At 56.1% G+C, this 27,632-nt stretch overlaps 1 protein-coding gene across 2 annotated transcripts; it reads left to right on the top strand.

Moving 5' to 3' along the window:
* Positions 1-103: 103 nt before the first annotated feature.
* SPOCK2 (SPARC (osteonectin), cwcv and kazal like domains proteoglycan 2) lies at positions 104-27,291 on the top strand. 2 transcript variants are annotated; one of them, XM_037804765.1, is made up of 11 exons: positions 325-820; positions 14,384-14,392; positions 15,448-15,493; positions 15,732-15,846; positions 18,049-18,163; positions 19,807-19,921; positions 20,274-20,393; positions 20,893-21,111; positions 22,665-22,727; positions 23,207-23,344; positions 23,458-27,291. In XM_037804765.1, the coding sequence occupies exons 1-11, from the start codon at positions 632-634 to the stop codon at positions 23,601-23,603; spliced, it is 1,275 nt and encodes a 424-aa protein (XP_037660693.1). In that variant the 5' UTR covers positions 325-631; the 3' UTR covers positions 23,604-27,291. The 2 variants fall into 2 exon arrangements, with proteins under 2 accessions (XP_037660694.1, XP_037660693.1); XM_037804766.1 differs by lacking the exons at positions 18,049-18,163; positions 19,807-19,921; positions 20,274-20,393; ... (2 more) ...; positions 23,207-23,344; positions 23,458-27,291 and adding an exon at positions 104-202 and having other exon boundaries at positions 15,732-15,850.
* The last annotated feature ends 341 nt before the right edge of the window (positions 27,292-27,632 follow it).

The raw sequence follows: 27,632 nt of genomic DNA, 5'->3' as shown, positions 1-27,632 counted from the left end.
AGTGGTGGGGGGTGGGGTGGAGAGAAAGAGGTCTGTGGCCAAACTCCTTTCAGACACCCGAGTCTTGTTGACTTTGCAACTAGAGAGTTTTGTGTCTTCTTCACCCCAAACCCCGTCTTTCCTGCAGAGACCCCGGGGCCGTTTTTCTTGCTCTTCAGCCTTGGAGAGACAGCAGGGACTATCTCGGGATTCTGATTCCTTGGTTTGCAACTCCTTGAGGGCTGGGCTGGGCTCGGCTGCGGCTGGCTGGCGTTTGGCTCTCCGATCTAGGGCTTTGCTTTGAAATCTACCCCCCTCTTCTTTTTTTTTTTTTTTTTAAACCAGGTATGATGATGTCAAACGTGATGCTGATGCTACAGTTACAGACACAGCCCCTGCTGGCGCAGCCTCTCTGATTCCCTCTCCTCCTCCGCGTCCAGCGCTGGGCCTTTTCAGACAAGTGCATCTCCTAACCAGGTCACATTTCAGCCGCGACCCACCATCCGTCTTCCACCGTAGTCAGACCGCGGGAGGAGGGCAGAGGAAGCTGAGGAAGACGACACAGCGCTCGCTTCGGCAACCGCGCGGGGTGGGCGAAAGGACATTAAAATACTGCAGAAGTCAAGACCCTCCCCGGTCCAACCAGACCACGATGCGCGCCCCAGGCTGCGGGCGGTTGGCGCTGCCGCTGCTGCTCCTCGCCGTGGCCGCCCTGGCCGAAGGCGATGCCAAAGGGCTCAAGGAGGGCGAGACCCCCGGCAATTTCATGGAGGACGAGCAATGGCTGTCGTCCATCTCGCAGTACAGCGGCAAGATCAAGCACTGGAACCGCTTCCGAGACGTGAGTCTGCAGGGCCCGCGGGCCGAGGGTCGGGGGTGCCGTTTGGGGCGGGAGCTTCGGAGCAGAGACCCCCGCGCGGGGCGCGGCCCCTGCCCGTCGCAGCCCAGCCCGCTAATGGCACCGCGAGTAAACAAGGCGCACCCCCGGCTCTGCCCAGCCGCCGCCGCCACAGCCCAGAGCCCCCTTCTCGTGTCCCCTCCGGCCGGGGGGCCGCGGCCGGCAGGCTTGGTCCCCGGTTCCCGCACACTGCCCTAGCGAGCCCCAGACGAGGAGACGCTCTCCGGGTCCTCCCCGCAGGCCCGGCACGGAGAAGGGGTGCGGGGGGCGCGGGGCAGGGGGGGCGGGGTCCCGGCTGCGGCGGGCCCGGGACCTGCTCGCCCCCCCCCACCTCCCAGTGCGCCCCGGGAGTGTCCGCCCCGCGTCGGGCGGAGGCTGGAGGCTGCAGGCTGCACAGACGGGGCACTGCGGAAGGGGGCAGGTCTGGGTGGGGCCGGCGGGGAAGGTGGGGTCGCCTTGCGGATGCCCTCCCTTCCCGACCCGGGCTTTGGGGCAGGGAGGAATACAGCGGCCGTGGCCCGATCTCTGAGATGGGGGCTCCTAGCCACCCTCACGAGGCCAGATGGTGGAAGGCGTGTCGGCGATGGGGGGTGGGGGGCGACGGCGGCGCGAGTGCCCGAGCCCACCTCCGGGTGTCCGCCGGAGCCAGCGCTGGGGTCCCCGTGCAGAGGGGCGTGAGCACGAACGCAGCCGGGACCAGAGGAAGGAGAGCGGTTCCGAACCGGAGGGAAGACTGTGTAGCCTGGTGGGCTTGACAAGCAGAGGGGAGAGCCCAGAAGCGGGGGCTGGGGGCCCTAGGTGGACGCCCTAGCGAGCCCCGGGCTTAACCTTGGGCCGAACTTTGCGGGGGTGGGGGCGGGGAAGCGGCTGCGGAGGAGCGGGCGTCGCTGCAGCACTTTGTTTACAAGCACCTGTAGATCGGAGGGGAGATCAAAGGCGGCTTCCCGGGAGGGCGGGCCCCTTCCTCCCAGCCGGGGATGGGGTGGGGTGGGGAAGTAGAGGGAGCCAGGAAGGCCGAGGGCGTGGCTGGGGCCCCGAGGACGGGGGAGGGGGGTGGGCGCCGATGCTGCGGGCGGAGCAGCCAGCTGGTCCCCGAGACCTAGTGCTCCTGGACGCCCCGACCCTCGGAAGCCTCCTTTAGGATTGCAGTTCGTACTCCTCATTTCCCAAATTCTCTCACTGGACCCACCTTGTACAAGGCAGGCCACATCATGACCTTTCTCTTCTCTTAAATTACATGCACCCAGAAGTTCCTTGGAAATTTGTTTAAAACACACATGCTTCATATGATAGTCGAATGGTGAGGAAAGGCAGAGACGTGAGACTAGTGACTGTTTATTTCAAAAGTCGGGTCGGCAGGTTGTAATTCACCAGAGGGAGGGAGGAACCGCACGTTGCGGGGTCTTCAGGCGGAGTGGATCTGGGCCCCAAGAATGGGCGGGCGGTTTGGCCTCCGTTTTCGCCTGGGCCCCGGAGGCAACCGCGAGCTGCAGCCCGGCCCTCTGCGCGGCACCTGCAGGCCCAGCGCGCGTTAGCCGCAGTCCCCTGCGCCGCCTGGGACGCAGCCGGCCTCGGCAGCGCGGGGGCGGCGGCCGGCTGGCCCGTCCAGAATCCGTGTGTCACCGGCCCAGGCCTCCCTCGGCTGTTCGATCGCACGACATGAGACCCCTGAAGGTCAGGGGGAGAGGAGATGCTTAATCGGAACAATAAAGGTTTAAAATAAGATTCCTCTCCACCTCCCTTCCTCCCTGCTTCCAATAGCTGACGCTGTGGGGGAGGATAAACGACTGATTGCTTGACCCCACTGCGCAGCGCTGCCCACCTGTCTCCCTGCACTGATGCCAACACTTTCCCCTTCCTCCCAAGCTCATCAAGAGAAAGGCACCGGATTTGAAATGCTGCAGTCTATGTCCCCTTAGGACTCATGGAAAGCTTTAGGGCATATATTGGTTTCAGTGGCCTCAGGCTTTTGTCGTGCATATTTCCTTTAAAAACCCATTTGGCTGCAGGAGGGCAGGGTCAGGGAAAGGAAAAGGAAGAGGAGAAAGGCTAGGCAGGAGGGCTTGGCCTGAGAAACTGCAATTTCTGCAGAAAGGTAGGATGCTACTAGCTCAGATCCGCTGCATTGCATAACTCTTGGGGTACCACAATGTGATTGGCACCCCCTGGAGTTGTGCAATGCACAGCCTATACACAGGAGCCCTGCCAGCATTACAGACTCTTCTCTCCCTCCTCTGCCATCAGAAGCCCCATTTCCCACCCTGGGGGTTGAAGACCTTCCACTTAGCTGAAATAGCTAGTTTTTATATACATTTCCCTCTTCAACAGGCCAGCTTTCTTCAAAATATGCTCCTTGGCTCCTTAAAGGAGAGGGAGGAATTTCTTTTGAACTCCTCAGTGGTTGCCAGTTTGAGTTGGAACCTTGTTCTTAATCACAAAATGGCATAAGGTCCCATTTTAGCTCAGTAGAAGGGACCCAAGCAGAAGGGGGATAATATTGGGGAACAGGATTGAGAAAGTCAGTAGTGTGGGTGAAGGAAGTGTCTTGGTAAATGGTGCTGTCTGAATTGAGGGGAAAAGATTGAAGGAATTGTGTCAAAGGGGTCCAGGAGAGCTAAGAAGAGGAAGAAAGTTTGGGGAGTTGCTCCAATTTGCAACTGGTCAGAGCTGGTTAGGGGGGGTGCAGTTTAGCATTCCTTCTCTGAGTGCTAGGATTATAGGGAGAGCAGTATTTACCAGTTGAGTAATCTTTCCCTTCAGGGGGGCACAGGCCTCTCACATCCTGTGCTTGGATCCATCTCTTAATGCCAGGTCCCTGCTGCCAGGAGAGAATTTCATGTCAGAGGAGATGGGGAGGTTGGGATTTGGCCAGGGCCAAGGCTTGGCCTGGCTCCCTGGCCCACAGATCTAGCTGTGCCCTGGCCTGGGCAGCCCTGAGCTTTTCTGAGTCTGCTCCCCGATTTGTTCATCTCCATATTCACTCGCTGCTGAACTGGGTGGGATTTTATTGCAGGTCTTCAGAACAAAGCATCCAAAGCCTCTTAGAGTTGGACATTTGAGACAGGTCCATTTCACAGCATTCTTCAGGAGCAGGCTCCAAAGCACCTGCTAGGAGGAATTGGCTGAGTGCTTTCTTCTCGGCTCTTCTCTCCTCTGCATTCCACTTCCATTAAATTTTAACAACATTTCTGAATGCCTAGCCCAGTGCTTGGCACCCAGGAGGCAGCCAGTTATTATATGTTGAATCGCCGACTGCAGTGAGCACTTGCAGGAGCCAGCCCCTGCATAAGCACGTTGTATGCATTTTCTCTTCTGCCTCCCAATAATCTGTGAGGTATTTATCATTACATGATAGTGCCACCGATTTTGTGGTTGAAGAAACTGAGGCACAGAGCAGTTAAGTAACTTGCTCGAGGGTTGATAGCTAGAAAATGGCACAGCTGGAATTTGACTCCAGACCATCTAACTCAGCTTTGCTTTTTCAGGGAACTTGAGGCATAACCCTTAGTGAAGGTGGGAGGGAAGTACTAAGTCCATCCTGGCTTAGGCCTTAGGAGCCACCAAGGATGCCCTGGGCAGGAACAGCACCTCCTAGGAAGGTGGGCCAAATTCTCCAGTGACTTTGGCAGCCGGTCTCCAGCCTAGCAATGCTCCGAGGCAGCTCTTTGCTCAGGAGAGGCAGAGAGTGCAGTGTGGTCAGGAGAGCTCTGGCCTGGGAGTCAGAAGGCCTGGGTTCAGGTTCTGTTTCTCTCCCTGTCTGGCCATGTGATGCCAGGCACGGCACTGTAACCTCCCTTAGCTTCAGATGGGGAGACTGAAATGAACACGTGAGCATGCAGTTGTCATGTCAGGGGAGGGACGGAGGGCATCCGTTCCAGGCAGTACTCTCCAGCCCTGTAGCAAAACCACCAGATGAATCAGTATTTCTGAGACCAGCCTCACCATGCCTCCGTCTCCATGAGAAAGGCTAATTCACTGATGGACTCATTACTGCACATTTGAGCACCTGCTGTATGCCGGGTGCTTCACCAGGATGCTGTGATCTGGCCCAGGGATACCATTGCCTGCCCGCTGCACGTGACTCCCACGTTTTTATGAACACCAAGTAGGTCAATAGCAAGGATTAGCCACACAGGGGATCCCCCACCTAAACACACGCAAGTGTGCAGATGAGCTGCACAGATGTTTGTGGATGAGTGTGGGTGTGTGAGAATAACACAAAACTGGGTCAGAATGGATTCCTCGGTTGGGGTTTGGGGATGGGAGGGTGGTCCTTACCTGGCCTCCTCCTCCACCTAGTTTTTCACTCCTCTCCCACACTGGGGGTGAGACAGAAGGGTGGGCTGCCATCAACCAGAGCCATGTCAGTGTGGTAAGGGACTCTTGAACACCCAGGGGTGCTCCAGGCCTTGGGAAGAGAAGAGACGAGCACTCACTTTGACCAGTGACGGGGGGAAGGTCTGTCATGGACTCCCCTCATCTTCCTGGCAGTGAAGAGGATGGGAAGTCATGACCACCCCCTGCCGTTCCCTAGAAGGTCAGAAAGCCATGCAGAGGAGTGGGAGATAGCTCTCCTACCCTCAACCCCAGGGGCCCAGCAAGAGCACTCTGCTTATTTTCCTAGTAAGAGGACAAAACTTGCCGTGAGACCTTGGAGAGTCACCTCATGTTTCTAGGCCTCGATGTTCCCATTGGTTTAAGGATCAGGCTAAACAGAACAATCTCCCTGTGTTGCGGGAGGCTGGCTCTCCAGCCCTCCGAAAGCCCTTCCACCCTCCGTCCTACCTCCCACCTGCACCCCCATCCCTACCACAAGCTGGGTGGTATGTCTTTGGGTTTCAGCATCTGTGACCACATCAGGGTAGAGTATGTATCAAGTAGAGGCTGAAATTCCTGGAATTGGGGTCTCATGGCATCTCTGAGAACAAAGGCTGGAGATGGGCACACCGCCTTGCATGGCTGTCCTTGTAGGTTCAGTATGGGCCTTCTTAGGGCTGTGGATGGGGAAACTGTGCCCAGGCCTAGGCTTGGAGAAAAAAATTTAGATACCACTGTGTCTGAACTTGGTGGGCACACCTGGGCCCACCTGCAGGGTGCAGGGCAACATGATTCTTGCAGTGTGCCACTGTGCCCCCCCTGGGCTCAGACAGCATGCAGTTGCAGGTAAAGCCCATTCTTCAGGGTTCCTGCAGCATTTATTGGCTGTAAACACGTGTCGGGTGCTGCCATGCAGCATCGCGTCTACCATGGGCTTGTATCTCAAGAGTCCTCCTACTGTTATTTTGTTAATGTGTTTATCAGGTTCCTCCCATTGTAAAATCCTGAGGCCAGGTCTAGGAATAGACTGTTTGTGCACCTTACCACCCCCATTCTCGGAGTCTTGCCCAGGGTGTTTGTGCACACAGTAGGTGCCTAATATAAATGCATGGCCAGTGGATGGTGAGAGTCTGTCTTTTCTGAGCCCCCTTTCCTCTCTTAGTCGGTCACTGCTGCAGGAAGCAGCACCATGCATAGGCACTCAAGGTCAAGGTTACAGGCAGTGAAGGGGGAAGAGGAGCCAGGGCCCTGGTCTGAGCTGCGTTGGTCACTTAGGAGGTCTCTTCCTCTTTGTGGACCTCAGAAAGGTTGCGACAGGCACAACTAGAATCCCGAACCCTTAATTCTCCATCGGTTCATCTGTAGGATAAGGGAGTGAGCGATGACGTGGAGGAAAATTGTCCTGGCTGCAGCTAGTCTGTGCCTTTCTCCTGGGGTGGTGGGGGCCACTCAGAGCTCCCCTCCCTTTCCCTGACTTCAGTACCCTGCAGAGCCAGCCAAGAACCCCATCAGACTTGCGGGCGGGTAAGGACAGGGCTCCCTCAGGGGGACAACTGCTTCCCCAAGGCAGAGCCTCCTGCCCCCTCCTGCCTTCTTCCCTGACATCTGCACGGAGGTAAAGCTACACTCAGCAGGAAGGACAAGCAGGTCTGGCTGCCATCTTACCTCTGCCTGGATGCAACCTTCTGGCTCTCTCCCTGGTCCCTGTTTTCCTTGCACAGACCAGAGGATGTGTAAGTGTCTGAAATGGCTCAGGTTCCTTTTTCACTCCTCTCAGACTTCTCAGTTTGGAAGAGCTGGGGGAGCAGAACCGTGGAGACTAAGCAGCCCACCCCACCCACCACCTCCATTTCGCAAGTGGAGAGACAGACCCAGGGGAGGGCCAGCACCTGAGACCCCATCTCCCTTGTGGTCTCATGTTCTCCCACTACACTGTGCCTGGCTTTCCGCAGAAGTCCCTGGGGTTGAAATCCTGCCCCCCACTCTCATTTGCCAGAAGGGAAACTGAGGTCCTGAGGCAGCTCAGAACAGAACCCAGGAGCCTTCTCCCTCATGCCATCTCCCGTGTCCTCTGTCCGCACCACTGCCTGGAGCAGAAACCTGAGGCCTGGGGTGGCTGCCCGAGGTGTTCTGCACGTGGCACCCATAGCTTTGCCACTGGAGTAGCTAGAGCAGCGAGGAGGGGGTGTCTGGCGTGGGGGTTGGCCCTGGGCATTCCTGGGCTCAGTCACAGTTCCTGGCATGCAGGGAGGGAGAAGCACATTTTTGCCCTCCAAGGAGATTCCTCAGAGGGGAGAAGAATGGGGAGGTGAGAGGTTCCCAGATGCCTGTCTCCTTCTGTTTGTCCAGCCTCTGCCACTCCCTCTGTGAGAAAGGAACAAATATTTAATGACACCACCACCCCATTCCCAACCTGCCGCCATCAGACCAGTTGCCAGGGCCCTCAGCCTCCCACCCCCAGCCCCAGGCAGGAGCTGCCCCCTCAAGCTGCTCTCTGCCCGGACGTAGGATGGGGGTGTTCATCCCTTGTGAAGGGGCCCCAGATGGCACCCACTCTGCCCTCACCGGTTCCTTTGGCTCCTGCTCTCTGGGCTTCTGCTGCTGTTCCCAGGGGAGGAACAGGGGAAGGCCCTGGCCCCAAGTTCCCATCCCACTGCTGGGCCTTCTCCAATGGCTTGTGCTCTATCAGGGGCTCCCTCGCCTGAGGAATGAGGTGAAAGTAGTGTTAGGTTCAGGGCTGCTCAGAGATTGAGAGGAGCCTGGCCCATTAAAAAACTAAGAAATAATGTAACAGGGTTACAAAAGTTGTGGTTTCTTGAAAGCCTCACGAAGAATGTCTCTTTTCAGTCCGGTTGGTGTGCCCCTGACTGGATATCTTCATATGGAGACAATGTCAAAAGTCTTATCTTTGAGGCCCTTTGTGTGTGTGCTCAGGAACCTGGGGTACAGAGCCCGTGCTGTCGTTGGACACTGCAGAGCTTGCCAGTTTACAGAGTGCTCCTCCAGCTCTTCTCATACTAGGCCCCTCCACAGCACAGGGCGGAAGGCCAGAGAGTCCTGCCCATTTTACAGACAAGGAAGTGGGGTCCAGTGAGGACCAGTGGCTCTCTAGCCCACAGTCTCGCGGGCAGTCAGTGGCAAGACTGAGCTGAACCCCAGTGCCCTGAGCCCCTGCCAGGGCTCCGTGGCTCTCTCTCCCCACAAGACCGTGCTGCAAAGAGGCAGGTGGAGATTTGCCCGGGTGCTTTTCAACCCGTTAAATCAGGGCCTCGGAGGTCTACTCTCCCTTTGCTAGATTTGCTTCTGCTGGGTTCCACCCTCCCCACCAGATGGAAAGGCTGGAAGAGAGTGGGTTAATTCAAGCTGTGAAGTGAGCGGGTGATTTGGGTGCTAATTAAAATGACAGGAAGTAAACAGTGCTTGGAAACACCCAGCATGCCTGTGCCCCCTAAGCCGGGCTAGGCCTGCGCACTCGCCACTGTCTCTCCCCCAGTTTGGCGCAGTGGGCCCTGTCTCCATGGCAACCGAGCTGAGCCGCAGAGATCAAAGCAAGCGATGGGTTAGCTGCAAACCTGCAGAACCAGGGACATGGGAAGGGGTTTCAGGAAAGTGCCTGGACAAGGGGGGCCCCCAGGTGTTTCCCCACCACCCCCACCAACACCACCCCCCCACTCCCCGGCTGCAGGACCCCCTGCCTCTGGGTTGAGGGAGAGCTGGTGGAGTGGGAGAAACCACCAACGGGCTGGGAGTGAGCCCCACAGGTCCGGTCCCTGGCCCAGGACTTTCTTCATCAGCAAACATTTATGGAGGGGAACAGAGTCCTGGTTAGGGGCGTGCAATCTGGAATCACAGCTCCAGGTGTACTCTAGGTGTGTGACCCTGGATAAGTCACTTAACTTCTCCAGGATCCAAGCCTCCGTTTCATCACCTGAAAAATATGTATAACGGTAATTTCCTCTTAGTGTTGCTGTGAGGAGTGGATGGGACCAAGACTGTAAAGTGTTTAGCACAGCTCTCATGCCGACTGCTGAGAGGTAGCTATTATCGAGTGTCACTGCTGTGTGCGAGGGGTGGGGCCATAGAGATGAACTTCACGGGGTCTTTGCCCTGGAGGAACCCACCGTCTAAGGAGGACGGACAGAATCAACGGCCTGGCTTCATGGCATAACGAGGATGCTGAATGACCAGGCAGCCAGCCTGATCACGCCCACCGAGGAGGGCTTAGGGAAGATGATGCCCAAGCTGGGTTTTGAAAGGTGAAGAGAAGTTCCTGGGCTGGAGGTGAACACACACTGCAGGAGGGGAGGAAGGCTGTGCCGAGGTCTGGCCAGGCTGAAGCATATGCTGGAAGGCCCTGGAGCTGGAGGAACCAGGGACAGACGGAGAGAAGATGGACTTCTTCTGTGGGTGCTAGGGAACCAGTGAAGGGGGTTGAAAATATTATATTTACTGTGCTTTTTTTCCCCTGATTGCAAAAGTAAAGCATGTTTATTATAGAAATTTTGGAAAATTGGGAAAAGGCCAAAAGATGACAAAATTCTCTGTATTCCTACCCCCCAGAGGAAACCACCATTAACCTTTTGGTTTAAATCTTTCACCCACCCACTTTTCTTTTCCCCCCAAAATGAAAGCCAACTGTATATTCAGTGAAGGGTTTGAAGGAGGGAGAGACATGAGCAGAATTGGCTTCTGGAAAGATCCCTGTGGCTGCTGCAGCGGTGGGGAAGATGGTGGAAGGCAGGGGAGCAGTGAGGAGGCTGGGTGGGGTAGGGACAGTGGGGCTGGGGAGAGAGTGAGGTGGGAGCGAAGGGCGTGGGGATTGGTGGGACGTGGGAGATAAGGAGAGAGCAGGGGCTCGAGGATTCCCGGGCTTTGGGCTTGATCTTGTGAAATGGGGGAGGGCGTGTGCACCCCAGGAAAGACCTGGAGTTGGAAGCCAGCCCTCCATGTGGTGAGCATTTGCTTTGTGTGAGGAAGGATGGCAACTCTTTTTGATCCCTGAGGTGAAGAAACCAGAGAACATGCAAGAAAAATTAGAGAAGGATGTGAGTCAGCTGGACCTTCGACCTTCTTGTTCGGGAGCTTTCCCAGGGCAGACCCCACCCAAGGGAGTCTGATTCCAGTGGTCGGGGGGGTGCTTGGGTATCAGAAGGCTTAAGAGCTCAGGTGGGAATAGGGGAACGTATGACCCCAGAGGTAAAGGTTGATGATGAAGACTGGGACTGTGTAACTTGGCAAAAACTGGAGTGGCCAGTGACTGCTACTAAATGTACAAATATAAAAATGTTTTTACATGTGGGAGAACAAATGAATGTCAGCCATGCAGACTGTTGAAAAAGGGATGGTATTTGGAAAAAACATAAACAAAGCAAACTGGAGTCTGTGGTCAACAGTAACATTGTAATATGCTTCCATTAAATGTAACAAAGGCAATATACCAAAGTTAAATGTCTATAAGAGGGGGATATAAGGGAGGGATATGGGATTCTTGGTAGTGGTGTTGTTTTCTGTCCTTACTATTGTATTGTATGACATGTTATTTCTCTTTTTATTGTCTTTTTTATTATTCGCTAAAAAAAAAAAAAAAAAAAGCTCCTCAGGCTTTTCCAATGTGCAGCCAAGGCTGGGAGCCACACAGCACAGAAGGAGGCAGAGAGCCCTAGACCTGGCCCTTCAAATGCCCCTTTCCAGCTGAGGACGTGAGGGGCAGCAGGGCCAGCATGGGACCCAGGGCTCCGGCTTCCTGAGGGGTCTCTGGTGGGGGTATTGGGCCTTTCCTCACCGCTGCTAATGAGCCCGCTTGGGTGCCATAAATAGACACGCTGTGCTGAGGGGAATTATTCACACCTGCCAACAAACACCTCTTTCTCAGCTTCTGGAGGGCGCCAGCCCACGTCTGACCTCAGGGGCCCCTAAGTGTGTCTGTGGCCCCGGAAGAGCCCCTCCTCCTGCAGACCTCGTGGGGGTCGGTTCTCCTCAGGCCCTGCCTTCTCTGTCCTCCCCATGGCCTCCCTCCTCTTCACGGGCTCCTCCCCTGCTCCCTCCTCCTCAGTCCCAGGTCTCTTCTTCAGCAACCACAGCTTTTATTTGCTGTGTGCTTCCAGGACACCAGGCGCCTCCCACACACCCCCTTGAGATGGGTGCTGAGCCCTGGGTCAAGGTGACTGTCCAAGGTGCATCGGGGAGGGGAAGGTGGGGACCCTGCCCCTCCTTGCCTCGCTCTCTGGCTGGCTGCTCCCACTCTCCTGGGAGTGAGGACCCGGGGTCCAGAAACCCTCAGGCCTCCCTCCACCCAGCCATCATTATGTGGGGACAAAGAGCTTAGCTAGAACCAAGGGCCACACTTGTGCGCAGAAGGGGCTCCATCCCTGCAGACTGGTGGACCCACTCCTTGGCTGAATCTTATTCTTGCTTGTCCTCTGGGTCAGGGGACTGGAGGGAGGCCGCCCACCCCCAGGGGCTGGTGAAAAGCCTGTTTCTTAGAACTCCCCCCCGCCCCCCGCAAATTTCTAATAAACAATTCCTGGTCTTGACCTTCGAGAACCCACTTTGCCCTGAGTCCCAAAGGCTTCTGCTCCCAGCCTGATGGGAGGTTACAGCATGAGGGTGGGGCTGAAGTGTGGGGGTGAGCAGGCATCGGGGCCCTCAGCTGACGTCCCAGGGGCTGCAGGAGCCTGGAGCAGAGGCCCCTTCCCTACTCCAGTTCTGGTGGGAGTGGGTTAGGGGGCAGAAATCTTGTTGGTTGAGGGCAGGTGACTCCCACCAGCTTCTCAAAGTCCAGCCACATCCCCTGTTCTCTTTACAACCTCACCCTCACTCCCTCCCAGGGGACCCCAACTTGATGGAGACCCAGTCTCTCCTCTTGCCCCTACTCTTGACACCCTGACCTCAGCCACTTGGCCACTCTCGGCCTCCACTTTCCATTTGTGACAGGTGGACGATGGGGTGAGGACTCCTCCTCCCAAGGAGCTCCTGGAGAGAAGGGCTGGCTCCAAGCTGGCTTCCCTGGGCCCTTGAGGCCCACGCTCTAGTGTTGCCTCCCACCAGCAAACATGGCAACTGTGCCTCAAGTCACTTCTCACCCACTTGCACCTCCTGAGAAGCTTGTCCTGAAGCTCAGGGGGCCTCAGATAGTGCCTGTGGAACTGGGGGTGCCCCTGAGCCAGGAACCTGGGCTTGTCTGTCCAGTGCCCAGTGGGCTGGCTTGGGCCAACAGTAGGGTAGGTTCCCAGGAAGCCCTTTCTGTCCTTCCTCTCTGCCTGCTCCTGGGACATCTATGTGTGGGCCAGATGTGCTGAGAGTGAGAGGATTGGGAGAGGGCCAAACAAGAGTCAGGAGGAGACAGAGGGAGAAGGACAAAGAGACGCACACACACATGGAAGCGACAGACCTCAAGAGAGAGGGACAAAAGGGGGGAGCAGGGCCAGCACAAGGCAGACTCCCACGGGGGAGAGGTCTGCTGTCATCTTGCCCACCCCTAGTTTCCCACCCCATCTCCTGTTGCCCTATCTCTCACGCTGGAAGAGGCAGGAAGGCCAAGCCTGAGGGAGGGTCCCAGTGCCCGAGTGTAAAAACTGGAGGCTGCTCACAGAAATGGGTTATGTTACTTTGTTTCTGGATAAGAAGCATCTGGCATTCCATGAACTGCCTCAGATTGTCCTTGTTTTCCTCGCTCACCCAGCATGTGCCGTTGCTTTGCCGGTGTGCAGATAGAGACAAATGCTCCTGAGTGGGAACGCTCATCACATGCACAGATGCCTCACACATACATGACACGGTGTACACACATGACACACATGCATCCATAATAGCATCCATGAACGTGCATGTGGCACCCACGGCCCGTTGCATACTCGTGGGGTGCAAAGCACACCCTCAGGCACCCACCCTCACCGTGCACTCTCTCTCAGAGGTGGTGCCCGCTACCTGCACAGCTCCGGCCCCTTGCTGGCCTTTGCCCAGGCTGGGAGATGTTTTGGAGGCCATGCTGATAAACATCCCAGCTCTTTCCTGTTCCTCTGATGCTTGCCAGCTTTCACCCTGGAAGCCGGTAGACTATCAAAACCCTTGTGGGTGCCCCCCCTGGTGCCAGTTGCTGCCCCATGTGGGTGCCCTCGGGTGTAGTAGCCCTATGCCGTCTTCTCCCAGGCCTGTGACCTCTGATCCTTGGGCGGGGTGGGGCTCAGTGTGAAGGGGGCAGCTGAGTGTGGCTTCTGCCCTGAGCCCCCGCAGCCCCCATCCGGAGGTGGCCAGCAGCTGGCTCCTTGGCACACCAGCCTCCAGGCCCAGAAGCCCTCTCCCCTCCTGCCTGGCGGAGCTCCCACCAGGGGCACTCTTGAGCCATTTGCCGGTTTTCTGTACTGCAGTTTGCCTCATGGGGGAAAGTGGAGAAACCAGAACAAGGTGGGGGTTCGTGCCGGGGAGCTGGCCCGGGTGGGAGCTGCTCTGCTCCTGGCCACTCTGGGGTCCCGAGGCCAGAGCGGGTGAGACAGACCGTGCATTGCAGTGAGGAGAGTACTGCCCTGGGTGCAGGAGACCTGGGTTCTGGGACAGGGGTGTTGGGGTCAGGTGGCCCTTCTCAGCGGTTGACTGGGGAAGCCATCGGCTTTGGGAGGGAGCGCGGCCCCCCCTTCACTCCGCACACCGTTCAAGCAAGCACCACTCCATGCACAGGAACATCAGACCTTGAGTGAAAAACAGCCCTGCACAGCCTGGAAGACAGGGCCCCTCTCCATTTCTCACACATGGGTGGGAGGCTGGCGAGAGGGCTGCCGAGGGAAGGCCTTGGCAGGAGGGAGAGGGTGGCGTTTCTGGGATGAGCAGGGCCCGGGCATGAGAGTAACTGTCCCCGGGCACTGTGTGCCCTCCGACACCTGTCCTGGTGGTGGTGCAGAGGCTGGGCTGTGGGACCAGCCCCAGGTCACCCTCTCCAAGCCCTGGGCCCCAGCCTCACCACTCCCAGCGCAGGCCCGAGGGGCACCAGGCCTTGAGATCTTGGTGGTGAAGATGGGGGAGTATTGGCCTCCAATGCTGGAAATCAGAGGTCACTGCCCAGCACCCACAGCCACAGGGTGAGGTTCAGGGAGCCCTGGACCACGTGGTCTGGGGGTGGACCTCACACTGAGAACCCTTTCTCTTTCTCCTTCTCCTGCTCCATTTCCTGTGGTTGCTGCTGTTTCCTGATCCCAGGAGGTGGAGGTGAGTACTACACCCCCGCTGTCCCCTCCTCTGCCTCCACACCCTCACCCCAACTTCTTCTCCGACCCTTACAGCATCCTGTGTTGAGTGGAAAATAAGGAACTGGTGGGAGAGGCTAGCAGGGATCCTGGACATGGGTCTGGGGGAGATGTGGGTCTGGGGGAGGCAGTGGGTAAAGCCTAGGGGGCAGGGATCATCTGGGGGGAGGGAATTTTCATGTGGAAGAGGTGGCTCGGCTCTCTCAGCCCTCCCCTCTCCTTGGCCCTGAACTTGAGCCACCTGCTCCATTCTAGTTTGCTAATGCTGCCGGAATGCAAAACACCAGAAATGGATCGGCTTTTATAAAGGGGGTTTATTTGGTTACAAAGTTACAGTCTTAAGGCCATAGAGTGTCCAAGGTAAGTCGTCAACAATCAGGTACCTTCACTGGAGGATGGCCAATGGTGTCCGGAAAACCTCTGTTAGCTGGGAAGGCGCATGGCTGGCGTCTGCTCCAAAGTTCTGGTTTCAAAATGGCTTTCTCCCAGGACATTCCTCTCTAGGCTGCAGTTCTTCAAAAATGAAACTCTTAGTTGCTCTTGGGTTGTTTGTCCTCTCTTAGCTTCTCCGGAGCAAGAGTCTGCTTTTAATGGCTGTCTTCAAACTGTCTCTCATCTGCAGCTACTCTCTGATCTTCTGTGCTTTCTTCAAAGTGTCCCTCTTGGCTGTAGCTCCTCTTCAAAATGTCACTCTCAGCTGCACTGAGTTCCTTCTGTTTGTCAGCTCATTTATATGGCTCCAGTGGTTTAATGTAGACCCACCCTGAATGGGTGGGGTAACACCTCCATGGAAATTATCCAATCAAAGTCATCACCCACAGTTGGGTGGGGTGTATCTCCATGGAAACACTCAAAGAATTACAATGTAATTGGCACTGATACCTCTGCCCACACAAGATTACATCAAAGATAATGGCGTTTGGGGGACATAATAAATTCAAACCGGCACACACTCACTCAGCTCTGGGATGTGAATCTGAGCCCTTCCCTCCTTCCCCACCCCTCTCTGTCCTCTAGGATGACTACATCAAGAGCTGGGAGGACAATCAGCAAGGAGATGAAGGTAATTTGCCCCTCTCAGGTGGGGAAGGTGACAGATGCTCATGAGGACTTGAGATCAGTGGCTGAGTCCCAACCCTGGCCTTGGGGGCTCCTTGAGCAGTCAGGTCAAGTGCAGTGGGACTTGTGAGCCAAGGGCTCTGGAGAGAGGGGCCCCCCAGCTCAGAAGTGGAACTAGGGGTTCCTGGGTTCTCTGGCACTGATTGCCCATCAATCTGTGTCCCAACACTGTATTCCCGCAGCCCTGGACACCACCAAGGACCCCTGCCAGAAGGTGAAGTGCAGCCGCCACAAAGTGTGCATCGCCCAGGGCTACCAGCGGGCCATGTGCATCAGCCGCAAGAAGCTGGAGCACAGGTGAGGGGGGTGGGGATCCAGGAGTCCTGGAAGGGGGTTGCTCAAAGAGTAAGGGCATAACTGAGCTCTCTCCTTCTGTCTTAAGTTATCCATCGCTGTGAGACAGAATACCCAAAACAGTGACTTGAAGCAACAAGCATGTATTAACTTACATAGTTTCTGAGGGTCAGGGATCTAGGGGTGGTTCTGTTGGACAGTTCTGGCTCAAGGTCTGGCAGGAGGTTATGATCAAAGTGCTGGCTGGGGCTGCCGCCATCTGAAAGCTTGTCTGGGGCTGGAGAATCTGCTTCCGGGCTCGCTCACATGGCTGTTGGCTGGAGGCCTCAGTTCCTAGTCACGTGTACCTCTCCATACGTCTGCTGGTGTATCCTCACCGCTTGACAGCAGGCTGCCCCTAAGTGAGTGTCCAAGAGAGAGACCAAGAGGAAGCTACAGTGTATTTTATGACCTAGTCTTGGAAATCATACATCGCTATTCCTGCCACCTTCTATGTATTACAAGCCAGTCACTAGGTACTCTCTAGGGGAGGGGAATTAGGCTCCATCTTTTGAAGGGAGCAGTGTGAAAGAATTTATCAATATGTTTTATTTTATTTTTTCCTTTTTTTTTATTTTAGAATATAACATATATACATAAAAGTGATAACTTTCCAAGTGCAATTTAACAAGTAGTTAAAGAGCAAATTTCAAAGAACATTATGGGTTACAATTCCACAGTTTCAGTATTCCCTTATTGTGAAATATAACATATGTACAAAAAGGTAATACCTTTCAAAGTATGATTTAACAAGTAGATATATGGGAAATTTCCAAAATTATTATGAGTTATACTACCATAGTTTCAGTTATTTCCTTGTTGTGAAATATAACATATATACAAAAAGGTATAGCTTTCAAATTACAATTTAACAGGTAGCTATAGAACAAATTGCAAAGCAGTTATGGGTTACAGTTCCACTATTTCAATTCTTTCCTTCTATGTATTCTAATACCCTAGCAACTAAGAAAAAGCAAATTATATAAAGATTCAGTATTCCTGATTCTTTGTTAAATTCCATTTTGTCTGTTTCTACCCCTTCCTCTAGTTTAATCACTTTCCTGATCTTCAGGGAAGTCTAGGCAGTGACCACCGTAACCTATGTGAATATATTTTAAAACCACTGAACCATCTGAGAACAATCCCCAAACACTGTGGGACCCGGGGAAAGACACACCCCCTTTCTGGACATTGGCGTCCATATCTGTAACACCAATGGGCTGGACCAGATAGTTTGAGGCTCCTTCCAGCTCTGACATGCAATGGCGTGCAATGACTTCATGAAGTATATAAGATTGCAGCTTCTGGGGCTCACAGAGGAAGGTAGGGGTGAGGGGCATTTGAGGAGGACCTAGCTCCAGCCCAAGGACAAAGCCCGCCTAGCTCCAAGACCCCTATTTCCCTTCTTTCTCTGAATCTTAGAATCGGAGACTTAGGCTTGCAATGTCAGGTGCCTACAGGGGCCTGGCAGGTGATGGAGATGAATGAAAAGAACAGAGCACAGGCCCCGTGGAAAGGGGCAGTGGCTTATCAGCACAGCCCCTTATTGCTATTTGGGAATGCATGGCCAGCACTGCCAAATCTTCCATTTTGCTAAGAAAGGCCAGAAATCCAAATTTTTATGTGAACTCTCCCACTTCGTACGTGTAAATAATGGAGGAGGAGGGATATGGGAAAGCTGTACTTTTAACATGATTTTTCTGTAAACCTACAATTTCTCTAAATAAAAAAATTAAAAAAAAAAAAACAGCAATAACAAAACCCATGGTGGCCACATAAAACAGGGCTGCAGGCCCAATGCATCAGTTTGCAACCTCACGCTTTGTCTAGTGCCTTAAGCAAAGGTGACCCCTCTACCTCTCACCGCTGGAGTTGGAATTCCTACCGGAAGGCTCTGCTGGACTCAGTAACCCCTGGAAAAGGGGAAGCTGGGGGTCTGCCCACTTGGTTTCCCCCATATGAGCTGGGGTAGAGCCACGCAGTGGTCCAAAGGGGAAGGTGGCTGGCTGGGGGCGATGAGGAAGGGAGAGCAGAGGCAGGGGGCGGCTGCATCTGCCGGAACCAGCTCCTGCTAGAACAGGTCCTCAGAACCCTCCTTCCCTGTATCTCTGTCCTGTTGCATTTCTGCCTCTCTCCCCAATTCTCCCCGTCCCTCTTCTCCTGCAGGATCAAGCAGCCTACCCTGAAACTCCATGGAAACAAAGACACTGTCTGCAAGCCCTGTCACATGGCCCAGCTTGCCTCTGTCTGCGGCTCTGATGGCCACACTTACAGCTCGGTGGTGAGGCCCCTTCCCCAGAGTGGATGACTCGGGGTGGGGGGGCTTTCCCAGGGGCTCCCAGGGCCAGCATGGGGCCAGGGGGCTCCATCAGGGCCTTCAGTGCAGCAAGCGGAGTAGGGACACTGCAGCTGCAGCCCCGCAGCCCTGGACTGGGGCTGCCTGAGCATCCGTCCGCCAGAGCCTGTCCCTGACCCTGGCCCTGGCCCCAGGCAGGTGCATGTCAGGGTGGAGCCTAAGAGAGACACGTGGACAGGTAACTGCAAGTCCGAGTAAGTGAGATCAGGGCTTCAAGAAGCACCAGGGGCTCTGAAAGGAAGGAGCACTGCTGTCCAGTTGCTGGGGTTAGGGAAGGATGGAGAGGATTTCCATGGGCAGATTTCTGCAGGGAAGGGATGGCTTCCACCAGCAAGCAGGGTGTGTTCTGGGAGAGGAGGATAGAATCTTCCATGTGATAATGAAGAGGGGAGGAGCAGTGGTTGGGAGAACATGTCCCCACTTTATGGGATTTCTGTGGGGGTTAAATGAGACAATATTTGTGCAGGCATTTAATAAACTTTAAAGGACCACAGGAACGCCAGTTGTAATTCTGAATGCCACTACCAGCAAGGAGGATTCGGGAATTGCTGGGATTTTGGAGGGGACAAGCAAGAGCCCGTTGGGATTGGGTTTGGGGCTTAGGAAACCTCTTGGGGTGAGATGCAGATTGAGAGTCACCGCCGTGGGTGACGAATGAGGTCTCAAGAGGGGACGAGGACTCCCGGGAGGAGGGAGAGAAGGGAGAGAGAGAACGAGTGTGCAGGCCGAGGGCAGGAGCTATGTGTAGGAGGCAGGAGGGATAGAGAGGAGACAGGGAGGGGAGGAGAGGGAGAGAAGGGCTGTGTCGCGAATTCGAGGGCAAAGTAGGCCAAGCAGGGAGCTGGTCTGCAGGGGCAGTGGTCAAGTCACTGGGTTCTGCTGAGCACAAAAAACACGTTTCTCCCTCACGGAGCCGTCGGAGGACCGAGCGAGATCATGTTGACAGATGTTACCAGGACCACTTCCCAGCAGCGAGCGTCCCATGGGAGAAGCGACACCTGGGGAAAAGGCTCTCATGGCAGGGAATAGAGGCGCTTCTTGAGAAGTGGGCTGGAGCCCACAGCCGTTGCAGAAAGCCGGGGATCAATGCATGTTTGCTAGGTGGTAGCCATGTGTGTTTAAGAGACTTGAGAAAAGCCTTTGGAGGTGATGGACGGAAGGCCTTTGAGGGAAGGTTCCATAAGGGAGGGGGCCAACCACAGATTACACAGGGACGTGGAGGAGGACAGGCAGGAAGGCAGAGTGGGGTGGGCAATAGACAGCTAAAGCGGATGAGGGGATCAGTGGGGGGGAGAGGTGGGGAGATGGGTGCCCAGGGAGACAGGTGTTCATGGAGGGCAGGCTGGTGCAGGGTGGGACTCCTGGGAGCTATCGATGGCCAGGATGGTCCCCTGCCCCCCTTCCTGGCCCTGCTGACCCTCCCACTGTGCACTGTGGTCTGCAGAGGATGGGGGGCCCTCCCAGGCTGTTCAAGGTGCGGCTGTCGTGGTAGGCCCGAGGATGCTCCCATCTGTGGGGACCCAGGGGGTGAGTCTCTGTCACCCAGCCCGACCTTCCCTTCTTCACAGTGTAAGCTGGAGCAGCAGGCCTGCCTGAGCAGCAAGCAGCTGTCGGTGAGGTGCCAGGGCCCCTGTCCCTGCCCCACAGAGCAGGCCACCACCTCCACCACCGACGGCAAACCAGGTGAGGGTGCACCGGCCACAGCCAGGCCTGGGAAAGGGCCTTCCTGCTAGGCCTCCCCAGACACCTTCAGGCGAGAGGTTCAGCCAAGTGGAAAGTGACAAAACCAGGGAAAGGTCTGAGGGACGTGGGCTTGGCCCTCGGCCCTCCTTTCCCTCCCCTGGGTGTCAGGAAGGTGGGGTGGAGGGCTGGGATGCAACCACAGGGAGCCTGGGGTTGTGTGTTTTTAGTGTCAAGAAGGAAGGAGGAAGGTGGGAGAGGAAGCATCTGTAGGGCAGGATCCCAGCTGAGATGAGGCTGCTGCTTCAGCCCACTTTCATCCTTCACCCCCTTCTCCCTGCTCCGCCACCTGCAGAGACCTGCACGGGCCAGGACCTGGCAGACCTGGGGGATCGTCTGCGGGACTGGTTCCAGCTCCTTCATGAGAACTCCAAGCAGAACGGCTCTGCCAGCAGTGGTGCCAGCCCCACCGGCGGTACAGGGACTGGGCTGCACTGCTCGGGAGGCGGGAGGAAGGTGGCAGGGAGAAGGGGTGGGGTCAGTCCGTCTTGCGTGCCCTCCTGCCAGCCACCGAGCCCCACCATCTGGGCCCATAAAAGTGTCAAACCCTAGGACAAGAGCAGGTGGGGCTCACCTGCAGCAGGAGAGATGTGGGTTAGCTTTTAGGAAGAACTTAAAATGGGTGGAAGTTGCTTAAACCCTGAAATGGGTAGCCAAGGGAAGGGAAGGAATGATTTTCCCTGAAGGGCTTCCAGAACACAATTTTGAATGTTTTAGGTGCAGTCCTATCGAGAGGTAGAGGGATGGTTCTTTGGCCGTTCATGAGTTTGTCAACCCTGTGGTTAGATTCAGAGCTGCCTGACCCTAAACAGAGGATTGGAGCTAATGGAGGGATGGAGGGATGGAGGGATGGTTGGACAGATGGATGGAGCAATTTAACTTGAGCATGTCTGAGCCCTGGTCTCCTTCCCCAGGGCTGGACAAGAGTCTGGGGGCCAGCTGCAAGGACTCCATCGGCTGGATGTTCTCCAAGCTGGACACCAGCGCCGACCTCTTCCTGGACCAGACGGAGCTGGCCGCCATCAATCTCGACAAGTATGAGGTCTGCATCCGTCCCTTCTTCAACTCCTGCGACACCTACAAGGACGGCCGGGTCTCCACTGCCGAGTGGTGCTTCTGCTTCTGGAGGGAGAGTGAGTGCGGCCCCTTTCTTGGCCCCGGCCCTCTTGGGTGGCCTCTGCACCTAGCTCTGGGCAGCAGTCCTAAGAGTGGATGGAAGAGAGCAAGACCCAAAGTCAGAGAGGCTCCCTCTTGGCCCCTTCCCACACCCAAACTTTTCCAGCTTACCCACTCCCTGCACCCTCTCAGCAGCTCATCAGCTGGAGCCCAGGGAAAGCGCCATCTTTAACTCTCATCCTTGGTATGCTCCAGGGTGGATCCAGGTGTTGTGGGTCCTGAAGCGTGCACTTTAGGGGGCCTCCTTTAAGAAAAAGTACTAAGAACTACAAATGTTAAATTTCTGGGGCACCTCAGAGGGCCTTGGAAGAGGCTGTGAAAGTGAGGGTGCTGAAGCTATGTTAGCGTCTCAATGATTCCACTTCCAGGCACACCCCACATTCCTTGCCCCAGTAGGAGATTATGTAGGTTATCATTAGCCTTAGGGATGTGGCAGCATTTGTTAGCTGTATGTGCCCCAAATCAGAGCCGGATATGTGCCCAGGGATCATCTAGGCCAGGTGACAAATGCCACTGATGGGGAAACTGAGTCTGGAAGGGTCCACTGACCAGGCAGCCCGGAGCTGGAGTGTTCTGCCCTGCCAACCGGCTCCTGCCTTCGTGTGGTGGAAGCAGTACAGCACCAGTGGCTAGAAACCAAAGTTTCAGGCTAGGGCTCCACTGTCTGCTAGTTTGGGACCCTGGGCAAGTCACTGAATCTTTCCGAGTCCAGTTTCTTCATCCGAATCAGGCGATAACTGTATCTGCTTCAGAGACTGTTGTGAGGCTGAACCGAGATAATCTATGTGCAAAGCATCTTGTAAATCACAAATCCGCTCTGGATGCAAGGTCTTCGGATCAGTTTTACTGCCTCCAGCTGCTCTCCCATCCTGTTGGCTGCATTGGTCACTCCAGGCCTTTTGCTTTCAAGGCTTGGAAGCTCATTTCATCCATTCCGCACAGCTAACTGCCTTGGTGAGCAGGAGGATGGGAATTGATCTCATTTTATAACCAGGCCAGCCTCCAGCTTGGAGTGGCCAGAGAACTTCCCAAGGGGACATGACAAGTGAGAGGATTTGCTGCCAGTTATTTTCAGGCCTGGGAGTTCTGGCTGGTGTACCCTCTCGTCTTGTGTTCTCCCCAGGCTTCTCACCTGGGGTTTTGGTGTGTTCATCCCACCTCTTCTTCTGGATCCTGTTGGCTCATCCCATGGGTCCCCAGCACCCTCACAGAGCCCGAGGCTTGTGGCTTTTGGGGGGGCCTCAGCCCATCCCACAGTGCTGAGAGTTGGTCTCCCCCAGTTGGAGGCTGAGTGTTTTTGTCCCACATCCCACATGGTCCCTGTGTGAGTTTTGGGGACCTTAGCGGGATCAGCTTATCCCACCATCATGATGAGGTTGGCCCTGTGTCAGAGACTGGGTGTTTCCATCTTGCAGAGACCCCTGCCTGGGGTTTTAAGCCTTGGGGGGCTCAGTACATCCCACCAGCATCATAGGACAGCCCCCATCAGAGGCTGCTTGTCTCCCTGCAGAGCCCCCCTGCCTGGCGGAGCTGGAACGCATCCAGATCCAAGAGGCTGCCAAGAAGAAGCCAGGTGAGGGGGGCTGGGTGGGGTGCTCAGAGGAGGAGGCAGGGAAGGGTGCCCCAGGGTCCCTCGGAGCCCAGAGGCTCCAGTCCCTGGACATTATGGAAGACACGAGCCCAGAGGAGGCTCTGGCCAAGGAAGACAGGAGAGGGATACCCTACGCCTATTTTTATCCCCATGGTGGGACAGGGTCTCCCAATCAGCCCCTTGATAAGTGTCTGTGTGTTAAGTACGAATCTTGTGCCTACCCACTCTAGGGCTAGGGATTGGGAACCTGGAACCTTCCACTCAGTTCAATTTAGCAAACACTTCCCAAGCCCTGCACGTGGGCAGAGACCAAGGGAGGCCCTTGCACAGGCAGACACCCACTAATTTATTCAGCAAGTACTCAGTGCTGGCCCCAGAGAGACAGAACCCACAAACCCAGCCCTCTGTGGGCCGAACTCCCGGGCCCCTGCCCTGACCCTGCTGGGCCCCGTCCCCTTCAGGCGTCTTCATCCCGAGCTGCGACGAGGACGGCTACTACCGGAAGATGCAGTGTGACCAGAACAGCGGTGACTGCTGGTGTGTGGACCAGCTGGGCCTGGAGCTGACAGGCACACGGGCGCGCGGGAGCCCCGACTGCGGTAAGGGGGGGCGGGCAGCGGGGGCTCCGGGATGAGCAGGGCAAGGGGGGGCGATCTGGGGAGGGGAGAGGCGGGCCGCCCCTGACCCGCGCCTGTGCTGGTTCACCCCACAGATGACATCGTGGGCTTCTCGGGGGACTTCGGGAGCGGTGTCGGCTGGGAGGACGAGGAGGAGAAGGAGACGGAGGAAGCCGGCGAGGAGGCGGAGGAGGAGGAGGGCGAGGCGGGCGAGGCAGATGACGGCGGCTACATATGGTAGACAGCGAGGGGAGACGGGCCGCAGAGACCTGGGCAGACGCAGGCAGCTTAGCAGATGGATCCGGAAAGGATGGTTGGAAGCACCCTGACTCCAGCAGGGCAGACTGGGCGTGTGCATGTGCGTGTGCGTGGTGCATGTGTGCACGAGTGCGTGTGTGTGTGTGTGCGCGTGTGGCATGCACTGACAAATCTGTCCTTGGTCCACACCGCCCCTGGCAGAGTGATCACCCAAAGGCCCCTTCTGCCTCCATAAGTTGTTTTCTTTCCATTTGTGGTCATGCACACCCCAAGGTCAAAAGTGAAACAAGATGCCCCCTAGCCACGTCCCCTAACCATGTTCTCTAGCCACGTCCCTTAGCCACATCCCCTTGCCACGTCCTGCCCCACTCCGACTCCCTGCAGGTCCCTGTCCTGATTTGCTGTCCTCGGCTCCCCCAGCCCTCCCCCTTCCTGCCCCTGCCTTCCCTTCTTCGTCCCCCTTCTGAGGTCAGCCTCAGCCTGAGGAAGTGGCCCCCTGCAGAGAGGGGGGATGGCAGGGAACCGGCCCCTGGCTGGCTGTCCTCCCCAAACTGGGCCCCTTGGTTGAGATCCCCACCTGCCTCAGGCAAGATGGGCAAGGACACCCAGCCACAGCAAGCCCTGTCCCTTTGCTGGATTCCCAAGTGCTGGAGAAATTCTCCAGACCCAAATCAGTGTGACCAGAGGAGGCCAAGAAGGAGCTGGGGCAGAAGCTGGGAGCAGGGGCAAGGGCCGGCCGTGCCAGTTGTCTGTGGTTTCTCCACCTGATACAGCAACCCACAGCAGCGGTTCTAGGAGTCGAGTTGGGGGCAGCCCTGTGTGCCACACCCAGGGATCATCCAGACCCTTCCTGGGGTAGAGATTCCTTGGGGGTCTCAGGCAGGGCCTCTTAGAGGGACGTGGTAGTGGGTGGTGGTTGAACTGCACCTGGCTCCCATTGGGTGCTGCCTGTGGGGCGCTGCTCGTCCCTCTACCCCCTTACTGGGGGGCCCTTGTCCACTCCAGGGAACCTGAGGATCAGGAGCAGCCGGTGAGGGGCCTGGGTCTGGTTGGGGTGTGTGAGTGCTCACCTTCTCCCTCACCCCTTAACTAAATGCTCCCCTCCCCCGGACCAGTAGATACCCTTCAAAGCAGAAGCACTTGTAAGTTATATTCCTGCTCCCCCAGATCGTGATTCTTTCTCCATTTCTCCTCCTCAAGGGACAGAAACCAACAGGCCTGGCCCCAACCCAGCTCCTCTCAACCCTTGGGGTTTCCCTGTCTCCCGTCTGAACCTCCCCCAGGGCTGCTCTGGTGATGGGGTGCCCCAAGCTGTCTTTTGAGGCCCTGTAGTGTTGTGAAGAATCAGAGGGGACAGGACCTGCTGTCCCTGAACACGGAAGCTGCACCTCACTCTTCCCCCAAATCTCCTTACCAGGTGGGAGCCAGGATTGACGCGAGGGGGCCCCATTTTCTCCCCTGTCCATCCTGTTCTCCCTGCTGAAGCAAATTCCTTAACACCTTTGGTGAAGGATTTCTTACCTGGACTTGGGCCTCTGGTGCCCTTCCGAGCGTGTGAGCGCTGTGTGTGTGAGCCCGCATGTGTGTGTGCACGTGCGCGTCTGTGTGTGTGTGTGTGTGCGCGCGTGTGAGCCTGAGGGCTGTGCCTGGGGGCTGGGAGTGCAGTGGGGGCAGCACCCTGTGGGCTGGGCCGGTGGCTGTGCAGGAGGTGGGGGGCACTGTGATGGGCTTCCGGGGCGAGGGTCCCAGCCTGGCTGCCCCCGAGCTTCTCCCAGCATCCGCTTTATGGAAGAATCTCGCCCTGTCCGCCCCTTTACTCCACCCTGGAATCGACATCTTCCGAGTCCTCTCTTGGGGGAATTAACACAACTCCAGCTAGCTCCATAAACCGCTTCTCATTCACAGCAGCGTCAAGGTGTCCCGTCGTCCCAGCTCCTCCGCCACCTCCTCGCCCTCCTGTCCCCTCTGCACCCTCCCGCTTCCCTCCCCTGGTCCCCTGGTCCCCGGCCGCCCAGGGAAACCCGGTTCCTCGCCAGCCCTCTTCTCCCAGCAGTCAGCAACTCTGACCCGGAGCTACTTGAAACTTCCTGCTCTCGCTAGGACTGGAGTCTTGTCTGTCTCTTCTCTCTGCCCCAGCTCGGACTTCTTGGACTGTCCCCTTTGGGGGGCGGCTGTTGGGGTGCTGGGACGGGGAGGGGCCGGAGCGGAAGGGGCATCCCTTGTTCTCTCACTGTCCCCACCCTCCTGGGGGGCGTTGTGCACCGTGTCTGGGTCTGCTGGTCGGCACGTTCCTATGACCTTGTAAATATGTTTTAGAAAGAAAGCAAAAGGAGCCAGACCCTGGTGGGTCTGCAGGGTCCAGCCTCGCCTGTCTCTGAACCCACCCCCCCCAACTTTGCTTTTCACCCCACTCTCTGAGACCGAGGGCCCCCACCCACCCAAAGGCGGACAAAAGTGTTCGCAGCCCGGCCGAGTGCCTCCAAGTGACTTCTTGTCCGACAAGCTTGAGGTTTCCTTCTGAAGAGGGTTGCAGGTTGGTCCTTCCTCAGCTCCTAGATTTGGGCCCTGGGCCGCGCACCTGCCTCCCAGCCCCTCCCAGGGCCCTCCGCACTGATGGCCTCTCCTTCCTACCCCACTCCCACCGGCTTAGGAGGCAGGGGGATTAGGGCTGCATTGGAAACAGCTCAACCAAATTTTAATAGAACAGTTTCTTGCCTGGCCCCTGGCTGCCTCTGGCTGCCCCTGGCTGCCCCAGGCCTCCTGAGCCCATGGATGCTGGGAGAGTCGGGTTTGTCTAAGATGGGGGCTGACTGGGGTTGGAGAGAATAAATGTGCCTTGAGAGACCACTCAGAGAGAGCCCCAGGGTGATGGGCAGGAGGAGGGCAGCAAAGCTGGTGAGAGCACGAGGGGACATCGTGGCTGACCCCGTGTCCTGATGGGGCCATGACCACGTGTGTTAGTGGCCCCACTTCCTTCCTCACCCCAGCCTGTGTGGTTTCAGTGGGCAGGTCGCCCAGTCGGCCTTTCATGACCTCCATCTGCTTCCAACTTCACCTCTGAGTGGGGTCCATTGGTGTCAACATCGGAACCCTCCATTTCACCAAAGCTCTGAGCCCTCAGCCCTTGGGGAGAAGGAATGGCTGACCTTTGACACCTGGGGCATTGCGCAACTGTGGGCTGGCGGGGGTCAAGGGGAAGAGACACCGGGGGTGCAAAATGAGACGCGAGACATCCCGGGGAAGTCCCAAGCCGAGCAAACTGCTTTATAGCCTGAAGCCTACTTAAACTGTGTCATGTGCAATAACTGAGCTTAGAGTTAAGAATCGTGTTTAAGTGCTTGGATTTCCGTCTGTATATTTAAGTGCTGAAATCGTATCTCTCAGTAATTTTAGATGTCTTAAAAAAAAAATCGAAAAACAAAGTGTTAGACTATGTGTGTGCATCAATGGGCACTCAGACGCCCTGTGGATCACTAACCCTCTCCCTTCCCCCTGTTTCCCCCTCCCTGTCCCCCTACGCCTCCATCCCTGCCTCCACTTGGGGACCCCACCTCGTGTCGTCTCTATCTGCCTATTACTCAGCCTAAGGAAACAAGTACACTCCACACATGCATAAAGGAAATCAAATGTTATTTTTAAGAAAACGGAAAATAAAAACTTTATAAACACCACCTGCTGGCAGTGTGCTCATAATTCTCCCCTTGCTGTTAGTTTTTGCACAAACGGCAGTCACAGATGATGTCCTATAGTATAGACCCTCATGTCGGCATGTTCGTCGTAGTGACCTTCGCATAGGAGACCTCCGGGAGGGTAGGGCTGGAGGAGCGGCCCAGCAAGGGGTGGACCAGGAGCAGCTTACGCACACTTTGGTAGAGTTGCGAATATATATGCCATCCATATTTGTATATATGCAAATAGATACATCATATTACAGAGCTCAAACCATATGTCCTGTGTAACATGATTTTCTAAACAGCCTTATTGAGATATAATTCACATAGCATACAATTCA

Source organism: Choloepus didactylus, chromosome 15, assembly GCF_015220235.1.
Source record: "Choloepus didactylus isolate mChoDid1 chromosome 15, mChoDid1.pri, whole genome shotgun sequence".
Taxonomy (NCBI): Eukaryota; Metazoa; Chordata; class Mammalia; order Pilosa; family Megalonychidae; genus Choloepus; species Choloepus didactylus.
Note: the sequence above shows the minus strand (reverse complement) of the source record. Positions and strands in the feature narration are given on the sequence as shown.

Bases quoted from the DNA above. Each gene is read 5' to 3' on its own strand.
- SPOCK2 (XM_037804765.1), top strand. From the start codon at position 632: ATGCGCGCCCCAGGCTGCGGGCGGTTGGCGCTGCCGCTGCTGCTCCTC. The intron at 15,494-15,731 runs GTAATTTGCCCC...GTATTCCCGCAG, and splicing joins CAATCAGCAAGGAGATGAAG to CCCTGGACACCACCAAGGAC. The intron at 22,728-23,206 runs GTGAGGGGGGCT...CGTCCCCTTCAG, and splicing joins GGCTGCCAAGAAGAAGCCAG to GCGTCTTCATCCCGAGCTGC.